At 37.9% G+C, this 16,490-nt stretch overlaps 1 protein-coding gene across 1 annotated transcript in view; it reads right to left on the reverse strand.

The window, feature by feature from the left end:
• Positions 1–16,204, reverse strand: part of LOC124575367 (molybdenum cofactor biosynthesis protein 1-like) — a 73,176-nt gene extending 56,972 nt beyond the window's left edge. Inside the window, exons 1-3 of the mRNA XM_047131172.1 lie at positions 16,076–16,204; positions 14,749–14,969; positions 7,087–7,342 (exon numbers count right to left, since the gene is read on the reverse strand). Coding sequence (XP_046987128.1) covers positions 7,087–7,342; positions 14,749–14,969; positions 16,076–16,204 — 606 coding nt within the window. The remainder of the gene's footprint in view (positions 1–7,086; positions 7,343–14,748; positions 14,970–16,075) is intronic.
• Positions 16,205–16,490: the final 286 nt, after the last annotated feature.

Here is a 16,490-nt window from a genome sequence, read left to right on the forward strand (position 1 = left end):
TGCCACAAACTTCTTTTCTCCCCAATCCTATTCAATACTTCCTCATTAGTTATGTGATCTACCCATCTAATCTTTAGCATTCTTCTGTAGCACCACATTTCGAAAGCTTCTATTCTCTTCTTGTCCAAACTATTTACCATCCATGTTTCACTTCCATACATGGCTACACTCCATACAAATACTTTCAGAAATGACTTCCTGACACTTACATCTATGCTCGATGTTAACAAATTTCTCTTCTTCAGAAACGCTTTCCTTGCCATTGCCAGTCTACATTTTATATCCTCTCTACTTCAACCAACATCAGTTATTTTGCTCCCCAAATAGCAAAACTCCTTTACTACTTTAAGTGTCTCATTTCCTAACCTAATTCCCTCAGCATCACCTTACTTCATTCGACTACATTCCATTACACTTGTTTTGCTTTTGTTGATGTTCATCTTATATCCTCCCTTCAAGACACCATCCATTCCGTTCAACTGCTCTTCCAAGTCCTTTGCTGTCTCTGACAGAATTACAATGTCATCGGCGAACCTCAACGTTTTTATTTCTTCTCCATGGATTTTAATACCTACTCTGAATTTTTCTTTTATTTCTTTTACTGCTTGCTCAATATACAGATTGAATATCATCGGGGAGAGGCTATAACCCTGTCTTACTCCCTTCCCAACCACTGCTTCCCTTTCATGTCCCTCGACTCTTATAACTGCCATCTGGTTTCTGTACAAATTGTAAATAGCCTTTCGCTCCCTGTATTTTACCCCTGCCACCCTTAGAATTTGAAAGAGAGTATTCCAGTCAACATTGTTAAAAGATTTCCCTAAGTCTACAAATGCTAGAAATGTAGGTTTGCCTTTCCTTAATCTTTCTTCCAAGATAAGTCGTAAGGTCAGTAATGCCTCACATGTTCCAGTATTTCTACGGAATCCAAACTGATCTTCCCTGAGGTCGGCTTCTACTAGTTTTTCCATTCGTCTGTAAAGAATTCGTGTTAGTATTTTGCAGCTGTGGCTTATTAAACTGATTGTTCAGTAATTTTCACATCTGTCAACACCTGCTTTCTTTGGGATTGGAATTATTATATTCTTCTTGAAGTCTGATGGTATTTCGCCTGTTTCATACATCTTGCTCACCAGATGGTAGAGTTTTGTCTGGACTGGCTCTCCCAAGGCCGTCAGTAGTTCCAATGGAATGTTGTCTACTCCAGGGGCCTTGTTTCGACTCAGGTCTTTCAGTGCTCTGTCAAACTCTTCACGCAGTATTGTATCTCCCATTTCATCTTCATCTACATCCTCTTCCATTTCCATAATATTGTCCTCAAGTGTATCGCCCTTGTATAGACCCTCTATATACTCCTTCCACCTTTCTGCTTTCCCTTCTTTGCTTAGAACTGGGTTTCCATCTGAGCTCTTGATGTTCATGCAAGTGGTTCTCTTATCTCCAAAGGTCTCTCTAATTTTCCTGTAGGCAGTACCTATCTTACCCCTAGTGAGATAAGCCTCTACATCCCTAAATTTGTACTCTAGCCCTCCCTGCTTAGCCATTTTGCACTTCCTGTCGATCTCATTTTTGAGACATTTGTATTCCTTTTTGCCTGCTTCATTTACTGCATTTTTATATTTTCTCCTTTCATCAATTAAATTCAATATTTCTTCTGTTACCCAAGGATTTCTACTAGCCCTCGTCTTTTTACCTACTTGATCCTCTGCTGCCTTCACTACTTCATCCATCAAAGCTACCCATTATTCTTCTACTGCATTTCTTTCCCCCATTCCTGTCAATTGTTCCCTTATGCTCTCCCTGAAGCTCTGTACAACCTCTGATTCTTTCAGTTTATCCAGGTTCCATCTCCTTAAATTCCCACCTTTTTGCAGTTTCTTCAGTTTTAATCTACAGGTCATAACCAATAGATTGTGGTCAGAGTCCACATCTGCCCCTGGAAATGTCTTACAATTTAAAACCTGGTTCCTAAATCTCTGTCTTACCATTATATAATCTATCTGATACCTTTTAGAATCTCCAGGGCTATATATGATTTCTAATGGAGCTATTGTATCAGCATTCTCTGAAAGAAACATAACTGCTTTATGACACTGAGGAGAGCTACTACTAAGTTACTCACAGTTGCAGTTGTTCTTGATTTGAATACTGCAATAATAACTTTGTTGTCTTTGGTGAAGAAATTTCAGAAATCCGTGTTTAGTAACCCTGCTTTAGTAGCACTGTCATCAGTAATATTACCACAGCTATTGCGCAGTGAAGGTATTGGTTGTGTCTTGCCATTGGTGTACTACACATGCAACCAGAACCTCTTTGGATTTTCTTCCAGATTTCAAAACGAAGTTTCACTATGGGAACTATTAAACACATCTTGCACTGAAACCCACCCTAAGTTTCGAGCTTCAGTAAAACATCGCTAATCTTGGAGATTTTGCATTCTTTTAAATTTTGACATGCTTTTTTTCATTGCTTCTGCAGCTGAGTTTTGACATATTTTGTGCACCACCCTTTTAATTTATTTGGTATCCTTTCAATTTATTTGGTATATATCTCTTAATTGTTGTCGATACTATTTCTCTGAATTTAAGCCATGTCTGGTCTACACTTACAAAGTCAGGCTTTAAGGAGTAGAGACTAAGTAGAGACCGTCTCCTTGGAAGGCACTAAGTTAATTTTTATATGCTTTCTCATTAAATGCCCTATTGTGTAGGGCTGAAAATTAATAGGGATAAGGTAAACAGAATGTGCAAAGTAAGTGGAAATTACTCGTCTCTTCCCCGATTACAGTGCAATAGAAGATAATACAAGATGTTGACAGATTGCCATATCTCGGTAGCTTTATATGTAATAATGAGGTCACAGATGCAGAAATCACCAGCAGAACTGGAAAATCAGTCCATATGGCAATTAGGTCTGTAATATGCCAACAAAGCTTTGACTACACTCCTTTATCGTTTATATGTGTGAGACTTGGAAAATGTCAGTAAAATCAGCACACAGTCTCCATGTTTTTCACCAACAATGCTAGAGATGAATTCTGAAGATGTTAACCCAACCAAGTTACAAACGATGAAGTGCTGAGAATAAGAGGTCTACACAGCCTGCACAAAATTATTGTTGAAAGAAGACTGAGGATTGCAGGTTATGTTCTACGCATGTAAGGTGGAAGAATCCCAAAATCAACACTGTTGTTGAAATCAATGGACAGATACAGATGTACAGGAAGACCTTTTAACACCTGGAACTTTTGCAATGAATCTTCAATCCATGGACACAAACTTGGAGGAAGGTGAGAACTTGGCAGCTGATCAAGTCAACTAGTGGAAACCAGTTCCTTGTATGGTACACAGCAAATCTGAGTAAGTTAGTAAGTAAGTAAGTAAGTAAAGTACAACTGGGGATTTTGCAAAACTGTTGGATGATCGATATTATTGTCTAGATTTGACACTGTTGGACTTCTACCTTTTCCTTGATGTGTATTCTTCAAATTGTGAGTTTTACGAGAAAGCTGATAGATACTCACCAATCAACCTTCCCTGACACGAACTGACATTGTCTCTTTATAAATTCTACTGTGCTAACAATTATCTACTGAGAATCCTCGACTAGGTCTCCGCAGCTCAAATGAGCCAGTTTCTTTTAAATTTCTGTCTTTGGCTATAATTGTCTTCCAAGTATGGTGACACAACATCCTGTCATGAAACTTTTGCCTTTACACTTGTTTACTTTTCTGGACACTGCCTTTTTCTGCACTGTGCACTAAATACACTATGTGAGTAATGTCCAATCTCCAACAACCAATCGTGAACTGTAAACAGCTGTAAACTCTACCAGGGCACATAACAAACAATTAACATTTGTGTTTTAGTGTTCTAGGCTGTGAGGTCATCAGCGGACAAATAATTTAGTACCTATTCCTGGACAGCCAGAGTGGCCATGTGGTTCTAGGCGCTACAGTCTGGAACCGAATGACCGCTACGTTCGCAGGTTCTAATCCTGCCTCGGGCATGGATGTGTGTGATGTCCTTAGGTTAGTTAGGTTTAATTAGTTCTAAGTTCTAGGCGACTGATGACCTCAGAAGTTAAGTCGCATAGTGCTCAGAGCCATTTGAACCTATTCCTGACGTGCTGTTGTTTGGAACAACAACTGACATGATCCAAAATATTACTTTCTTTTATTATAGCTTCACTTTTATTTTGTCTAATGATTACTAATTTCAGTATCAAATTCCATCATCAAGCCACTATATGATCAGAAAGCATAGTGTATCGTTAAAATATTGTTTAATAAACAGATTACCATTATATCATCATTCCTTAAAGTAATGTCCAAAGTGGAAGGACAGATGATTAATTTTGAGTATATACTAAAGTCAGAGTACTGAACCGGATATGAAAGAAGGAAAACCAGAAGGGCAGTGAGAGACGGGTGCCTTCTATCACCTTACTTCCTTAATATGTTCATCAAGGAAGTAATAACAACAACAAAGAAAAGATGACCAGAATCAAAAGGTAATTTCTGGAATACGCCATGGAAATGTGATAGGACCATTACATTTACAATGTATATAAATGATCCAGTAGAAAGTGTCAGAGGCTCCTTAATATTGTTCACAGGTACTACACTTGTCCATCAGAAAGTAGCAATAACAGAAGACAGTATCAATTTGCACAATGACCTGCAGAGGATTGGTGAATGATGTAGGCTCTGGCAGTTGACCCTGCACATAAATAAATGTAACATATCACACACACACACACACACACACACACACACAGGAAAAGAAATCCAATACTGTACAACTACACTATTAATGACAAATTGCTGGAAACAGAATCTACCATAAAATATCTAGAAGTAACTATCCAGAGCAACCTTAAAGTGGAATGACCACATAAAACAGCAATAGAAAAGCAGATGCCAGACTAAGATTCACAGGAAGAATCTTAAGTGAATGTAAATTACCCCTGTGTCCTTACCCAGTAAGACTGACAGAAGAGAGAAAGAAGATCCAATGAAGTGCGGAGTGTTTTGTCACAGGATCATTTAGTCGCTGTGAGATCATTACAGAGATGCTCAGCAACTCCAGTGGTAGATGCCATAAGAGAGCAGTTGTGCATCACGGAAAGATTTACTACCCAAATTTCGAGAGAGTAGTTTCCGAGAAGAGTCTGACAACATAATAGTTTCTCTCATATACAATTCACGAAATGATCACGAGAAGAAAATTTGAGAAGTTAGAGATAATACAGAAGTGTACTGACAGTCATTCTTCCCAAGCACTGTTCACAAGTGGAACAAGGCAGAGGGGATCAGTTGGTGGCATGAGACGTACCCCCTGCCACACACAGTTAGGTGGTTTTTGGAGCATGATGTCGATATGGAAACTTAATTGCATGCATATACACTGCAGATTGATGACATCACAATAGTAAATCAGAGTAGGAACTAAATAAAATGTTTCAGGCCTTAAATCAAGAAGTGGTAAAACTAAAGCTAAAAATGAATACAAAGAAGACAAAAGTTATGGCTACAGACAAGAAAGGAGGAGGAGGTAGGACTGACACAAGAACAGGCAATGAGCAACTCAAGAAAGGAACTGAAATTCAATATCTCAGTAGCATTTTGCAAGAAAACAATCAATATTTCAAGGCATTCAAGAAAAGAATAGCACAGGTGAAGAGTTCCTTCCAAAATAAGAAGAAGCTGCAACTGAATAAACATATCAGCTTCCACATTAAGAAAATATTTGTAAAGACCTTTGTGTGGAGTGTTCTGACACACAGATGCAAAATCTGTACATTAGAATAGCCAAAGGAAGCTCGCCTCAGACCTGCTGAAATGTGGTTCTGGAGGAGAAGTACAAGAACTATCTGCATTGACAGAAAAATTAAAGGAAATAGGAGAGAAGAAAGAACCACTGAAAGTTATAGGCCAGGGCAAAGCAAAATACACTGGACACTAAACTGGAGACGATAATCTTTTAAAAAACATTTCTGAAGGCAAGATCGTAGGTAAGAAAACAAGGGGATGACTGAGAACATCCTACTTAAACAATATGATCAATGAATGGGATTTTCTTCACACATGGAGATGAAGACAACTGCTGAAGAGAGGAAGCTGTGGCTGCAGAGACAAGGTTTAACCTTTTGGAAGAGTAAGGACAAACTAACACAAAATATGAGTCTGCATGGTAGCTACATATGGAATAAATGACAACTTCTTGTGTGCAGTCATCAAGTCACTTACCTCAGTAGGTGTCTTATCTACTAAAAGTAAAGGTCACTGTTGTGCTTTCAATAGATGTGAACTGCACCCTGAAAATGGTATGTCTAGTTTGCAGTTGTACAGAAGCTTTTTATTTTGCAAAATGGTTCAAATGGCTCTAAGCACTATGGGACTTAACATCTGAGGTCATCAGTCCCCCAGACTTAGAACTACTTAAACCTAACTAACCTAAGGACATCCCTGCCTGAGGCAGGATTCGAACCCGCGACCATAGCAGCAGCACGGTTCTGGACTGAAGTGCCTAGAACTGCTCGGCCACAGTGGTCAGCTTTTATTTTGCACAGAAATGTTTGATAATAAGATGAACTGATGCTGGCACTTGCTACTGAAACCAGTAGTACTTAGACACAACAAAAATGTGACTACAGAATTAAGAATAATTTTTCCAAACAATCGAGTATTTTTACCAAAACAACACTACAATAGTGGAAACTTATTTTAAACTAAAGACACAAAAGAAAAAAAGAGAAACTGTAAAGATCTTGAGTCTCATAAGACTCTCTTGGGAGGAAAATATAAGATTTTTAATTGGTAAACTTGCAAGGCATCCTTTTTATGTTGTATAAACTACGAAACTGTTAGCATCGTCAGCTAAAATTTACTTCTTCTGTCTTAATATACCTTCCTTCACTTACAGCTGCAGTGTGGGGACAGCGGTGAGGGTGGGAGCGGGAATGGGGGCGAGGGTGTGGGCATACTGCTTTAAAATGGTGATTCTTGTATTGATATTCTTAACAACAGATTTATATCTTTTGTTTATGAAAGTCTGCATGCGATGACAGCTGCACTAGTAATACCTTCACAGGGTCGTATTCAAGTTGCAAGGCTAGATCTATGCCAACCATGACACGCTCCCAGCCTTTCCTCCTCGTGATCTGGTTGTAGCGTTGGGACTGCAGGGTGTCTAAGCTGATGTTCAGACCGTCAAGCCCTGCCCTCTGCAAGGCAACCAGCTGTCTTGTCAACATGAGGCCATCGGTTGTCATTAAGACACTTTCGAGATCTTTTATTTCCTTCAAAGCACCCGTGAAACAGCAAATTATTCTAAAGAAACTGAAACAAATAATTTGTAACATTGCTGCTGCATATGAAACAAAACTCCAGTTGATAAATTGAAAATACAAATTCCTCAAAAGTTAACTGTACATTTGCCCTAATACAAAGAGATAAGAAGGGTTAATAAACTGAATTGAAGAATGCAAGTTAAGATAGCAATGAAAAAATAATTAGAGGCATAAGATCACCTACTGCAACAGGGAAATGGGAATCAATATGAACCATTACCCAGCTACTGTCAACTGATTCCATGTCTCCATGCACACTGTATAAACCACTGTGGGTTTGTCCGACAAAGTACATTGTTGTACCACACATTATGGTTTTTCCCCATTCAATGCTCATGTGGAGTGTGGGAAGAATGATTCTTTAAATGGTTCTGTGCATGCTGTAATTAATCTTGCCTTCATGGTCCCTATAGGAGTGATACATATGCGGTTATTGTATAATCCCTAAATACCTCACTTAATACAGGTTCCTGAAATTTCATAAGTTTGGTTTTGTCATATATTTGGCGTCTATCTTCACTTGTCTGGCATTTCCAATTTTTAGTAGCTTCTTGATGCTCTCCCATGCATCAAATAAATCTATGATCAATCATGCTACACTATTTTGTATACATTCAATGTCTGCCATTAGCCTTATTTGTTATGGGTCATACTTAAGCAATATTCTAGAATGGGCCACACAAGTATTTTGTAAGCAATGTCCTCTATAGACTGATTGCATTTTCCAGTATCTTACCAATGAATTGAAGTCTGCATTCTGCTTTGCCTACAAGTGAGTCTATGTCACCATTTCATTTCATCCAGATATTTGTATGAGTTGACCAATTAAAACTGTGATTATTTGATAATGTAGTCATACAATACTGTCTTTTTTTGTTTTGTGATGTGCTCCAATTTACATTTCTGAAAACTTAAACTCAGTTGCCTATCTTTGGACCAAATTGAAATGTTATGATCTGACTCAAATTTGTGCAGATTTTTTTCAGGCAATAATTCATTATCATCCAGGAAAAGTATGAGGTTCCTTATAATATCGTCTTCCAGAACATTAAGGTACAACATTAATGTAATGGTATAAATTACTATAACTGTATAAATAAGTTTATAAGTGTGTAAAATACATTGAACTATTTGTTACAACAAAATATTGTACCGGTATACTCAGCAAGATGTTAAATCAGCAGATAGCTACATTTTATGTTCAACATTTTGTGTACAGCATATATGCTGGAAAGGAATTATACCCAAATTAAATAAATCTGAAGAAATGGTAGTGTGTGTCTGGAAAAAAAATCCGTAAAAACTCATACAGTCCAATTTGCTATTATGTCACTGTTACTGAAATATAATACAAATAAACTGAATTCGATGAACATTCTCAGAGTGCAATATGCCTCAGAGTGAAATGCACAGTAATGTCAACATTATTTTTTAGGCTATGTTTGTGAAAATGGATGAAAGCAAACCACACATTTTGTTCTCAATCTGCGGAAGCATTATGCACTGTGAAACATTGTACTGCTGTTATACATAAAAGCTGTCTCATTGCCAACATCTTTCCCCTGCTGGCTGTTCTACACTTCTCATAACTAATTCAACACGTTGTAAGATATTTTATGCTGTATGACACCACAGTCCAATCTGGTTAGGATAGCATAAAAATAATATATGAATTTCAGTATTGAAACTGGAAAAGCAGAACAGCTCTCATCACACTGGATATCAAATCGAGGTTGGATTACAGCCATGGGTACATCATTTCATGCTACTCAACTGAATGTCATATGTCAGAGTTCTTCAACTGTAGTGGCTGGCGACTGGTGGCTGGCGGCTGGTGGCATACCCATCTCTTGGCATCCTGTGAACAGACGTTCTCCACAGGTGACAGATTTGAAGAAAATGCTGGATACGGCAACAGTGGAACACTCTCTGTATCGAGGTAGCTCAGTACAGCTCAGGTGATGTGTAGTCTTGCATTATCTTGTTAAAAGATAACATCAAAGAAAGACTTGTAAGGGATAGAACAATTTATCAGCTTCCTGAACATCCTTCCAACAGCGAGGAAAACAAAATAAACAAGAAAGAAGAACAAAAATACAACGCTGCTGACATTCCTAATTTAAACTAGAGGTATGTGATGCTGTAAATATGATTCCCAATTACCAAATTGTGAATACGCCCGATTTAAAAATTTATCACCATAATGTGCAATCCCTGCGTAATAAGATCGATGAAATTAACGTTCTATTAACACATGAACTTAATGATATCTCAGTGTTATGCATTTCTGAGCACTGGCTTAACCCAGAATTAATCCAGAATACTAAAATAAACAAATTTGTCTTGGCTGCTTACTACTGCAGGAAAAACAGCAAACAGTGTGGGGTAGCAATTTACACAAAGGATAATGTAGATTTTATTACACTACCTGACTTAACTAGGGCAAATGTCGAAAAGGATTATGAAATTGCAGCTATAAAAATTACTCAGTTCAACCTGGTTATTGCTACAGTTTACCGATCACCGTCTGGGAATTTTGAACTTTTCTTAAACAAAATGGAGTCATTGCTAAATAAAGTAAATAAAATGGATTGTGAATTTATAATCTGTGGTGACTTCAATATTGACTTCCTCATGAATAGTGGAAATAGGGAGACCATTTTGAACCTTGCAACGTCCTTCAATTTAAAGGCTGAAGTAAAAGCAGCTACCCGAGTATCAGAAACTTGTCAAACAGCTCTTGATCAGTTTCTAGTAAATAAGAGTTTACACAACACCTCACTAAAAATTTTCAATGCAGGTTTTAGTGATCATCTTGCTCAAATATTAAGCATAAAAGTACAAGGCAGTATTATTAACAACATGTCTTTTAGAACAGCATATCGAAGCTATAATCAGCATAATGTGAACTACTTCAACACCTTATTACACAAAGAAAAATGGCTAGGAGTGTACAAAATGAATGATATTAATGAAAAATTCGACACTTTCATTGATACATTAACCCATTTCTTTGAACTTGCATTCCCACTGAAAACATTAACCATACGGGGAAACTCTAGAACAAACAGCTGGATCACAAAGGGAATAAGGGTTTCATGCCAGAAGAGAAGACTACTTCATGAAATATGTAACTCGAAAAATTCCTCACCTGTAGTACGCGCATACTATAAAAAATACTCCAAAATATTAAGAAAAGTAATAAAAGCAGCAAAAATAATGCATAATGATGAAATCATTTATAATTCAGCTAATAAATCAAAGGCTATGTGGAGTGTTATAAAAAAAGAATGTGGAGAATACAAACAACCTTGGAAAAATATAACACTATCACATAAAAATAAAAAAGTAACAAACCCCTTAGAAGTAGCTAACACATTTAACAACTTTTTCACAGGTGTTGCTGAAAATATGTTACAATCAAACTTTAAGAGCATCCAGGCAAATGAATATAAAATAAGTACATGTAGAGGATCAATGTACATCGGTTCTGTTTCACAAGATGAAGTAGCTAAAGCAATAAAAGGACTAAAAAATTCCAAATCGGCAGGTATTGATGGTATACCTGCAACAGTGTTAAAGAAGAGCGCATCAAACCTAACTGAAGTACTCACACATTTATGCGACTGCTCACTTCAGGCAGGCACTTTCCCTGATGTGTTAAAAACATCAAAAGTTATTCCTGTATATAAAAAAGGGGATAAAGACAATGTAAATAACTACAGACCCATCACAATTTCCTCCTGCATCTCTAAAGTACTGGAAAAAGTTATGTATGAGAAACTTATGAAATTTATAAATAAAAACAGCATCCTATGTAATGAACAACATGGATTCAGAAATAAGAGGTCAACGACAACTGCTGTCTATGAGTGCATCAATTTCATCCTAAACCTGATGGACAAAAAACAGGAAACAATAGGAGTCTTTATTGACTTGTCAAAAGCTTTTGACATGGTGGACCATAAAATTCTGCTATCAAAGCTAGAAAGATATGGTATTCGAGGTCTGTCCAACAAGTGGATCAGTTCCTTCCTGACAAATCGTATGCAGGCAGTGTGCGTCAAGCACACAAATATTGAACTAAAAACTGTATCTAATCACTTATCTGACTATAAACAAATAAAATGTGGTGTACCCCAAGGATCCGTATTGGGACCCCTTCTGTTTCTTCTGTACATAAATGATCTAAGCTTAAATATTGATGCACACAAATCAATCATATTTGCAGATGACACCACGATTCTACTAAAAGGAGATGACGATGAACAGTTACAGCAGACAGTAAACACAGTCACGAAACAACTTAGCAGCTGGGCACAGAGTAATCGGCTTGTAATAAACAGTAAGAAAACCGTTGCTCTTAAATTCCACAATGTTCCTAACAAGGACATGTTTATCCCATCAGTCTCTATCAATGACGAACCAGTTGGTAACAGTACTGAAACCAAATTCTTAGGACTTTGGCTGCAGAGTGACATCAGATGGAACAAGCATATTGAATGTCTCAATGCAGAACTGACCAAAACACGTTATCTTCTTTGTTCATTAAAATCATGCTGTAGTGAGAAAACAGTATTGAATGCATATCATGCGTACTTTCATTCTCGTCTTAGATATGGGGTCACCTTCTGGGGAAACTCTAAAATAGCTAATAGCACTTTTAAACTACAAAAAAAGGGCCATTAGAATCTTGTTTGGGTGCAAGCCTAGAGACTCTTGTAAACCCCTGTTTAAGAAATCTGGTATTCTCCCATTACCGTGTGTATACATTATGGAAACCCTTTTGTTCTTTAAATTAAATGTAATAGGCAAGGACCAGAGGCTAAAAAAAACTGTGATATACATGAGCACTTTACCAGACAAAACAGGAACTTACATATGACTCAAATCAGCATAGCACTGTGCCAAAAAGGTACTTTTCACATGGGAGTTAAGCTTTATAACAAACTTCCTGAAAACATAAAAGCTATCACTGAGGTCAATACATTTGGAAAATCTCTAAAGTCATATTTACAGCATCACTGCTTTTATTCCATTGAAGAATATTTAAATTTATGAAATGTGTTATATAAATACTTGTGTGTAAAGTGTATTATTGTAAGCTTAAATATGTATGCTTTGAAATTACTTTCAGCCTGTATATTTATAACTTGACTTGTCCAATGTCTTATGCATAAGCTGCTATGTAGACAACAGGACCAATAAAATACAATCTACAATCACGGAGCCCTTGAAAATAGGGCACAGCGATAGGCCTTAACAAAACACAAATGCAATGACTGATGTCCAAATTACTGGATATGTGAACCAGAAGTTGTGACATGTATCCAGTTGCACTCCATACCATCACATCACATGCTGGACCCGCATGAGAATGACAGGTACAATCTGGCCAGGTCTGTTGGCATCAGAGCCTCCAAACACAAGTACATCAATTGTGACGATGTTGCAGAACCGAGACTCGTCTGACATGATGACACAGTGCCATTCCTGTGTCTGGCATTGTTGTCAGTTGCACCGCTGTCAGTTCACCTCTCTCTAGAGCTGCAATAAGGGCTTGACAGTCTGTGCTGCTCCAGATGCCATCACATTGTCTGTGTGGATATCTGTCTCACTGTATACAAGCCCACTTCCTGACTAAATGTACACAACTTCACTGCAGGATCACGTACGCATGAGCGAACACTTGTCTGCCCTCTCAGGTGCTAGTTGGGTGGCACTACTGAGGCCCTGCAAGGCATTTAGCATGGCCCTCCTGAACCTACCAATTCTATGTTGGCACAAAATGAGATTCTGAGCAATGCAAGCAGCAATATAGTGAAACAATAAACCAGAGTCTCAGCAGACCATGAGCCTGCCACTGCCAAATCTGGAATGCTGATAAACATTTCTCCTTCTTCCATTATGCTTAACACGGTCTTCGTGTAAACAACCAACACTGAAATAGAATTTCTGAATGAGAAACCCGCTCCATAAGCTTTTCTTGCATGCAGAATATGCATGGGAGTGCTGAAAAGTAATGCCTCTGAATTTTTTATTCTGTTCTCAATATCGGTCGAGGTATGACACGTCACGCATATTACTTGGTCAACTTTCCCACTTCACTGACTCATGGCACACCCACCTCCCGCAAACAGATGGAGTCGGCATAGGCAGCCCACTCTGACCAGAGATTGTGAATATGTTTACGGTGCACTTCGAGGAAGAGGCCCTGATGTCAACCAAATGGAAATCCATCTTCTTCTTTTCTTCTTCTTCTTCTTCTTCTTCTTCTTCTTCTTCTGTTGTGTGGATAACACACTTGTCATCTGGCCTCATGGAAGAGACAAACTTCTTGACTTCTTTGTACATCTGAACTCCACACGCCACAAAATCAAATTCACTATGGAGACCAAAGAAGAAGGAAGACTACCATAGCTGGACATCATAGTCAGGAGAATAATGGACAGCACCCTGTGCCACAGCGTGTATCTGACTCTATAAAACACAAACTCAGTTCTCCCTATGGCACTGTGAATAATTTCAATAACAAAAAGTGAGATGAATGTTGCAGCTTACAATTAATTTCCACTTTGGCTTTGTATTCAAGATCAGTCTTACCTGAGAGTGCAACATTACATCTTTAGTTAATTTAATTATATGTTCATTAGATTTTGGTTATAAGGCACGTTTTGCTGCCTAATGTTTTGTCTCCAAACACTGGAAACAATCCATGGAAGAAGAGGAGTATGTAAGACATTGTTGGACCAGGTTGGAAGAATCTGTGAATTTCAATACTCTGTAGAAGAGCTCAATCATTTGAAAATAACTTTCAGACCTTGTGGCTATTCTAACAGATATACATAGGGCACTACATTCTAAAATATTTGCATCTTTCAGTGAAAAACAAGCAACTAGAGGAAAAGTTCTCTTGCCACTTGTAAAAACAGTCGCAGATCGCGACCTCTGAGTGCTATAAAGAGAAGGTATTGACGCAGTGCTTAAACCAAACAGAAGACCACAACTGCAGCCATACTCAAGCAAATTGCTATGCAGTAGTTTCAGTGAATTTGACAATGATGTGGCTGCTCTCATAGTGGCCCAGTCATATTGTGGGGTACGGAATGCCAGTGACAGGGCTGGAATTGTAGGTGACAGATGGGTTTTTGGCAAAGCCTTGTATCAATACCTCCTTAATTATTGAGCTGAAAAACTGTAAAAAACATTCATGCAGTAAAATCACACAAAAAAATTTCCTATTTCTGCAGGTATTGTGCCTTCTGTTTCTTTTTCATTACAAAAACATATTGATTCAAGTTTATAAAGTCACAACTATGTCACTGTGATTTGTGTAACACACATTCTGGAACATGTTCCAGGAATGTCATGAAACAGACAGCTTTAAATAATTACTCTAGCTCATCTTTCAAGACTTGCATGCCAACAACAACACCATCTATCCAATCTCTTTTTATTTCACTTTCATGAAAAGATTTCTCCACAAAGGATATCATCTGCCATGTAGGTAGTGCAAGAGGAAATTCCACACTAACATTTGGGTAATCAAGTGGATTCTGTGTCTTGTCAGAACCAAGTACAATCAACCCAATTTCATCTTTACCACTGGTAAATATCTGGAAACATATTAAATGGTAAAAATAAGTTTTGTTTATAACAAGTTGTATACCAATAAAAACATCACACACAGATACTCTTTATAATATTATTTAATTGGATAGATAAAAAATCTACTCACCAAGCAGTGGCAGAACACACACATAAAAGACTGTTGTGATAGGCAAGCGTTTGGAGCCAGTGACTCCTTCTTCAGGCTGAAGGGTTGCAGGGGAAGCAAGAAGGATGAAGGAAAAGGACTGGAGAGGTCTAAGAAAAGGGGTAGATTTTGGGAAAGTCACCCAGAACCATGGGTCATGGGTGACTTACGGTACAGGATGAGAAGGAAAGACTAATTGTTGGGGACTGCATCGGGCAAGATTCGGAAACCTGAGAGCTTAAAGGTGGAAGACAGGGTAATATGCAAGACAGAGATTACTACTAAAACTGTATATGGTTAATAAGAGTGAGAAGGTAAGTGTATTGTATGCAACATTTGTGGGAGGGGGCAGTGAAAATAGACGGGAAAGACAATGAAAGATGTAGAAAGCTAAAACGGAGTGAAGCAAAGAGTAATTACAGTGAAGAAAAGCTGAGACAGGAGAAATTAACGTAAATTAAGGCGAGGTGGGTGGTGAGAACCAAGGACACGTTGTAGTGCTAGTTCCCACCTGCGGAGTTCTGAGAAACTGGTGTCTGGCGGAAGAATCCAGGTGGCATGTGTGGTGAAACAAGTGCCGAGGTCACGTATGCCATGTTGTAGAGCATGCTCTGCAACAGGATATTGTGAGTTTCCAGTATATACACTATGCCTATGCCCACTTATCCTAACTGATAATTTGGTGGTAGTCATGCAGATGTAGAAAGCTGAACAGTGTTTACATAATAGCTGGTATATGACATGTGTCGTTTCTATTTTTCGCCTAATCCGAAATTCTGGGTGACTTTTCCAAAATCTACACCTTTTCCTGGAACTCTACAGGCCTTTTCCTTTACCCTTCTTCCTTCCCCTTCAACGCTTCTGTCTGGAGGAGCCATTGGCTCCGAAAGCTTGCCAATCACAAATAATTTATTGTTTTTGTTGTTATAGTTACTCTTTATAACCTACTTAAAATACATCACGTACCTTCCTCTCCACAATTCTTCGAACACATAGTTTTGCCTTTTGCAAAAAATCACTGCGTTTCTGTATAACATACTTGGAGTCAAAGTGTCCAACATCTATTACAATTATAAACAGAAGAAAGAAAGTCATTGTATTTATTGGCAGTATTACGCAATCAAATATTTTGAAAGAGTTCCAGTGGTATAAATTTACAAAATCTTACAAATAAATATATACGTTTATTCTTTAAATCAATTCTTAGCAATAACATAATAGTATAAATTGCAGAATCAATATAGCCAATTTTAATGTAATGACTGCAATACAAATACAATATAACAGCGGTAAGTTATAACAAATGAGAGAGAGAGAGAGAGAGAGAGAGAGAGAGAGAGAGAGAGAGAGGCATTTAGACAATGATTCATTACAGTGTGAA

This window comes from Schistocerca americana, unplaced genomic scaffold (genome assembly GCF_021461395.2).
Source record: "Schistocerca americana isolate TAMUIC-IGC-003095 unplaced genomic scaffold, iqSchAmer2.1 HiC_scaffold_24, whole genome shotgun sequence".
NCBI classification, from domain to species: Eukaryota; Metazoa; Arthropoda; class Insecta; order Orthoptera; family Acrididae; genus Schistocerca; species Schistocerca americana.